Source organism: Nematolebias whitei, chromosome 19 (genome assembly GCF_014905685.2).
Source record: "Nematolebias whitei isolate Nwh7 chromosome 19, NemWhi1, whole genome shotgun sequence".
Lineage (NCBI taxonomy): Eukaryota > Metazoa > Chordata > Actinopteri > Cyprinodontiformes > Rivulidae > Nematolebias > Nematolebias whitei.
Window position 1 is genome coordinate 38481124 of NC_056516.1, and position 6620 is coordinate 38487743.

General features: G+C 47.6%; 1 protein-coding gene across 1 annotated transcript in view; it reads right to left on the reverse strand.

Moving 5' to 3' along the window:
* Positions 1-2454: 2454 nt before the first annotated feature.
* LOC119425537 (zinc finger MYM-type protein 4) overlaps positions 2455-6620 on the reverse strand; it is a 22949-nt gene continuing 18783 nt past the window's right edge. The window contains exons 17-22 of the mRNA XM_037693063.1: positions 6313-6487; positions 6091-6242; positions 5308-5422; positions 4977-5225; positions 3473-3599; positions 2455-3388 (exon numbers count right to left, since the gene is read on the reverse strand). Of these exons, the coding sequence (XP_037548991.1) occupies positions 3163-3388; positions 3473-3599; positions 4977-5225; positions 5308-5422; positions 6091-6242; positions 6313-6487 (1044 nt within the window). The 3' untranslated portion in view covers positions 2455-3162. The remainder of the gene's footprint in view (positions 3389-3472; positions 3600-4976; positions 5226-5307; positions 5423-6090; positions 6243-6312; positions 6488-6620) is intronic.

Here is a 6620-nt window from a genome sequence, read left to right on the forward strand (position 1 = left end):
TGCTGCTGATTATCCATACTGCTGATCTCATGCTGCTGATTATCCATGCTGCTGTGTTTATTTGTACTCATCTGCTCACACAGACTCATGTTCGTGCTGCTGTTGTTCAGCGTATTGTTTTGCACCGTTAATTTAAGTTTATATCTAAAGGCTCTTTTCCAGTAGAGCCACTACGGCACGGTTCCACGGTTCCACGAATCCACGGTTTCACAAATCGTTGCTAGTGGAACAGCTTTGGAACCGTGCAGAGCCGAGTCGAACCGTGCCGTACAGGCGCTAGTGGAAAAAAGGCTTTAGATCTTATTACTGTTTCATTTCACAATTTATATTTTTACTACTGTTGAATGTAACTGGGACCCAGCACTCCTGCTCCTCGAAGGAGCGTGTAGCTGCATGAGGCGCTGCGTGTGCTGCGGCTGGAATATCCAGACTGGGTCCGCTGGGCTGAGGGCAACGTCTCCTCTCGTTGTATTTTTTAATAAATAATCAAAATAAAAATGCGCGATGACTTTGGACTTTTAGGGGCGGAGTTGACGGATCCGAGGAAAGAGTGCTGGAACAGAACGGGTCAAAATGAGAGAGTTCCGGGATCTTGTTCCGGCAGGATCCGGCTCAAATTAACCACCGAGTGCAGCTAATCCAAGATGGAACATCAATGCGAGCGGGGGCAAGAAGATTTGTTGTTCTATCAGCGCAGTGTCCAGAGCATGGAATAGGTACCAGGAGACAGGGAGGGGGCTGTAGGAGGACTACAACCCAGCAGCAGGACCGCTGCTTCGTCCTTTGTGCAAGGAGGAACAGGAGGTCCACTGCCAGGGCCCTACAAAAGGACCTCCAGCAGGCCACCAATGTGCACGTTTCCACTCAAACTGTCAGAAACAGACTCCATGAGGGTGGTATGAGGCCCGACGTCCACATATAGGACCTGTGCTTACAGCCCAACACCGTGCAGGACGACTGGAGTTTGATAGGGAACACTAAAATTGGCAGATTCTCCATTGGCGCCCCGTGCTCTTCACGGATGAAAGCAGGTTCACGTTGAGCGCACGTGACAGACGTGACAGAATCTGGAGACACCGTGGAGAACGTTATGCTGCCTGCAACATCCTCCAGCATGACCGGCTTGGTGGTGGGTCAGTCATGGTGTGGGGAGGCATTTCTTTGGATGTCCACACAGCCCTCCATGTGCTAGCCAGAGGTGCCCTGACTGCCATAAGGTACTGGGATGAGACCCATTGTGAGACCATATGCTGGTGCAGTGGGCCCTGGGTTCCTTCTTATACATGACACTGCTAGGCCTCATGTGGCTGGTGTGTCAGCAGGTCCTGCATGATGAGGGCGTTGATGTTATGGACTGCTCTGCCCGTTCCCACACCTGAATCCAATCGAGCACATCTGGAACATCATGTTTCGGTCAATCCACCAAGGCCACATCAGACTGTTCAGGAGCGAACCGATGCTCTGATCCAGGTGTGGGAGGAGATCCCTCAGGAGAACATCTGCCGTCTCATCGGGAGCGTGTCCAGATGTTGTTGGGAGGTTCTACACACGCTGAGCCTCATTTAGACTTGAGGAACATTCACTGACGCTGAATCAGCCTGTTATTTTCTTCTCAATCAATTCCACTGTGCTAATAATAAAGTTTGTCAATGAGAATATTTAATTAAATGAGGGCTAGGACGTGTTATTTCTGTGAGCAGTGTAAACTTTAAGGATACAACTTATTTTTGTAGTCATTAACTAATTATTTTTCTGACTAAATTAAACCAGTGTTTTAGGCTAGTAACAATGCTACCGACTTCGCAAACTAAAGTCACTGTTTAAATCATTTGCAGCCGTCCGTGTTGCTCTCGTGCTAACGCCAATTAGCATTCATTTTATTAACTACTTCCTGTTTCCAGTCACTCACTACGGTTCTACTGACTAGAAATAACTTACCTCTTTGTTTTATTGCGAAGGAAAATCGTTTACCTGCGCGCCAGTATCAAAAAGTAGATGCAAAAACGTGTGCAGGAGGTGGAGCAGCTAACAACGTGACAGCCATCTTGCTTTTCCTTTCGCATTTCGGATGACGTCACGACACTGGAGGACAAACGGGTGGCACATCTGGCCAATCAGCGAGTAGAACGTCATTGATTGACGGCCGAAGCAGCCAATCGATGGACGTGGACCAGAAGGCCACTTGGGGCAGCAGAGAAGTGTTTGAAACTGGTAAAATGGTTTATGGGGACATTAGGACTGTGGCAAATGTCCTTATATTTATAGAATATAAACTTACAAATATTTTATTTCAAGTGTTTTATTAAAAAAGAACAGACAATAAAAAAACTATTGGCAGCTATAACCTAAGAACAGGAACCAGGATTTACATGAAACTGCAGTCATTTTGTTTTAAATAATACGGTTAATTTGGGACAAAACAGATCTCCCAAAATAAATTCAAAACACGGTCAACATGGGGGAAAGTTGTATTTTCATTTCACAAATAATCAATGTTACTTTGATTTTTTTTTCACTAGTTCAGTCACATTCAAACCCTGGAATTATTCAAATCAGTTGGTCACTTGTCAACATGTCAGTTTATCGTAGTAATGTTGAAATAAAATTTAAAAAGTCAAATTCTCTTAAAACACCTTCATAATGTCACCCCAGTGTGAACTAGAAAAAATATATAGTCCGAGCTTGTTGTGTTTTATTAACGTCTGGGATTGTTTGTGTGAATGAGTTTAAAAGTTGCCTTACGATGCAGCAACCGTTCTAAAGTAAAGTTTTAAAGTTGTCAGCAGGTTTGCATCGAAACAAGACGGACACGACCTCAAAAAGATGTTTTCAGTGATTCTTCCGAGGGTCAGCTCTTCACTTCAATCTCCAAACCCACAGACTGGTGTGCACGGAAACGTCAGGAACCCCAGCAGACAGCGCGGACACTGCGAGCCGCCATTCGCTGGAGAAAAAACCGCCCGACGTGCACGTCTGGTGTCGTTCGTTCTGAGCAGCAGGAAACAGTCTGAAAGCTCATGTGCAACTTCCTGTTCAAGACAAAGTGTAAAACGCGAAACGTTTCGTCGCTCAGCTCTTTTTTCGGGGGTCACAAGAACAAAATGTAGTGAACGTTCAAGTTTATTTACAGACGCCGCTAAAAGGTCACTTCGGTTCGTGCCGTCACTCCGAGTCGTCCTCGTCTTCAACGGGTGCGAAGAGCGGGTCCTTCGCTCCGTTCTTCTTGGTCTTTAGGTGCAGCTCCCGGACGGTGAGGATGCGGGTCAGCATGGCCTCCATGGTGCTGTCATCCAGAGGGGTGGAGGAGAACCACAGCGGGCTGTTGGGCACGCAGCAGCGCTCCGGGTGAAGGTAGAACATGTTGGTGCGCTGCTTCACCGACTCGGAGCTGAAAGGAAGACAACCCTCAGTGAACACCCGCTGCAGAAAAGTTAATAATTCAAGCAGAACCCTCGTTTTGTGTTCCTCTCACCACTTGGAGAGGTAGAACTCATAAAGCCTGACGGGACAACGAAGAGGGTTCTTCGTGTTCTCTATCATCTCCAGGATCTTCTCTTTGCCCTCTTCTTTACGTTTCTTTGCTGGAACCTCGTCCGAATCTGCAGAGGACGCAAACGTTTAAGACAAATCAATTAAACGAAAGACACGCAAATAAAACTCTGCGACGCGTTTGTGTGTCTCAGTTGAACTTTTCCTGTAATAAATGCACTTTGACGGTCAAACCAGCTGAATTTGAAAAAGCGATTCGCGGCTGCAGGAGCGTGCAGAGGGACGCAGCAAGAAGAAGAAACTTCTTAGAATATCTGACCCTTATTTTAAAAAATATTAAACAACTCAGGCTTGAACAATCCCCCAAGCAAAACCAAAAAGCATCAGGCATTTTTCACATGGTGTCATACTTTACTAACAATTCTTTTTAAACATATAAACTGTTGTAGAAATTTTTATGGCGATATCAAGGCAATTCCACATCCTGTTCCCTGAATTACGAGACACTTGGCTTGCCATATCAGCCGAGCGCCCTCTAGTGGCTGAAAACGGTAGTGTTCAATATTTTCAATATTCAAATGGATGAAATAGATCTCAGCTAAAAATGGGGTTATAAATATGGAAAAAAAAAAACAAATATGTCGCTTCGATGTATAAGTCTGACATGCTAATTTATGCAAAAAACTGTGACATACAGCAAAAATTATGGTGATGGGGCCGAGATGGTGTCGGGGCAGGGCAGCCGACTCGGGACCTGAAGGTCCTGGGATCGATCCCCGTTCATTGCACATCTCATGGCGTCTCTGAGCCGGACACCCAATCCCAAATTACTCCCCGGGCGCCTGCATAGCTGCCCACTGCTCCACTGCTTTGTATGGGAACATACAATGATGATAACACAAAGCACTTTGTTTATTATTAATAATTACAAGTGGCTATTAATGAGACACTTGGCTTGCCATACCAAGCCGTCTTCGTCTTGATCCAGAACTCCTGGAGCAAACGTCCAATCAGCTGCATTTCGCTGCGACGCCCCGGTGAAATGCAGCTGATTTGACCGTCAAAGTGCATTTATTAAGGAAAAGTTAAGACGGAGACACACCTTTGCTATAATTTCCAGCAAACAAAAAAGTTTTAAGTGTTAATCTTGTTAAATTCTTGTTAAAGTCCTCCCATACACGCTCCCACAGCCGCCATTAGGCAGCCAACTGATTTTTGGCACAACACCGGCCCACGTTTCCGGGTTGTCGGTGGTGACGCATCAAAGATGGGACTTCTACAGCGAAGCGACGTGTTTATGTTTTTTCCACTTTATTAAACGTATTTGGACTGATGAGGCTTATGTGGCGGTGCGACGTGTACGGCAGCAAGTACGGTAAATCTGTGCAACAGCTGCAGACGCTACGAGCGCAAGGGCAAAGATTTTCAGACGTTCTTTAATCAAACGTTCAAATAAAGTTTTCAATGATGTCTTTAATTAATCTTACCGGACTCTGCCTCGTTGATAGGAATGGGGGGGTAGAAGCGCAGGAAGGTGGTCTTGCTGCCGTCCGAGTTGGTTTTGGTGCAGCGCATGACGTGAGCGAAGGACAGCTGGCGGTGCTGCTCCACGTCGGTGAAGCCGAAGTGTTTGCAGCAGAAGAAGAGCAGCGTGTTGAGCAGCACGATGGGGGAGTACGCCCCCAGCTGCTTACACCCCCACAGGAACTCCTCCTCCACGCGGGAGTGGACGTAACCTGCAGGAGGAAGACGGGCCGGGTCCGAACATGAACAACCGGGGCGTCGTCGGTTAAACCAGATGTTGGACAGTTTGCTCACCGCTGGACGTGACGACGGGTTTGAAACTCTTCAGCATGTTGGTGATCTCAGAGGAGAACTTGCTGTAGAACGGATCCATGAAGATGTTCTCCACCCGACCGTTCTCGAACAGGAACTGCAGAGAGACAAAGGTGTCAGAACCCCCAACCGCACCTCCGTCCAAGCAGCCGGCGTCCTGAAACCTTTTAAAGTGGTTTGGACCAACAGTTCTTCAGATTTTATAAAGGACGAGTCTTTCAGGCATCGTTCCCAAAAAAATGACTTAGATTTTGTTCCTCTAATAAAAACACTATTTTAGGCCTGACGGTTTGTTTAGCTTTCCTTTTATTTAATTTTAAAACGCTGAGATCCGTCAGAGTTTCAGCCAACAGGTCGGTGAGAATCTCCTTGTTGGAGCTAAAAGCCCTTTTTCTGTCAGTTTGTGTCGTTTCTGGTAATTTCATGAATTCAGCTAAAGAAACAGGAACAAACTGCTCGGCTGCTGGAAACAAAGAGACTCACGTTAAGTTCCTTCAGTTGAGATTTCACCTTTCTAAAAGTCAGATCCAAACCCTCTCTGTCCTGTGAGCAGGAAAAAGCTGAGAAGTTTTTAAAAAGTGACCGTCGACTTGTTAACAAATAAAAAAAAACGTTGCTGTAGAAGAACTGAAGCTGAGTGGGAAAAGCAGCCGAAGCCCAAAGAAACAGATTAGAGAAATGCTGATTAAAACCACTTCAAAGGGTTGTGTGAAGTCCCGGCTGCTGGTTCAAGACTTTTGCACGGTGCCGCGGCGGGTTTCTTGCCTGCTGGATGCCGAGGCAGAGGTAGAACAGGCTGTCGGGGGAGTACAGCTCCCCGTTGGGTCGCTTCACCTCCTTTATGAAGCAGCACAAGCCGTAGCTGAGCTCAGCCGTGGTGCAGCACAGGATGTCCTCCCTGAACTCCAGAGGACGAGCTGAGACAGAAGGAACAAAAGTTCAAACGTCTCCTCCGGGTCGACAACGCCCCGACGGTTCTGAACTTACAGCCGAGGCGGCGCTGCTCCAGGTTGGGCTGAGTCTGCCTCCACTGGATCCAGTGCTTCCAGGCGTCCACTCCGTACTGACTCTTCAGCTTCTGGGTCTCTGCAGCCACGGTTTTCTTGGAGGTCTTCAGCGCCGCTTCTTCAGCAGCTTTGGTCAGCCGCTGAGACTTCCGGCCCTGAGAGCAGAGACGCAAAGGATGAGACGGGAGGGGGCGAGACGGGAGGGGGCGAGACGGGAGGGGGGGAGACGGGAGGAGGCGAGACGGGAGGGGGTGAGACGGGCGGCGGCGGGACGGGAGGCCGAGCACC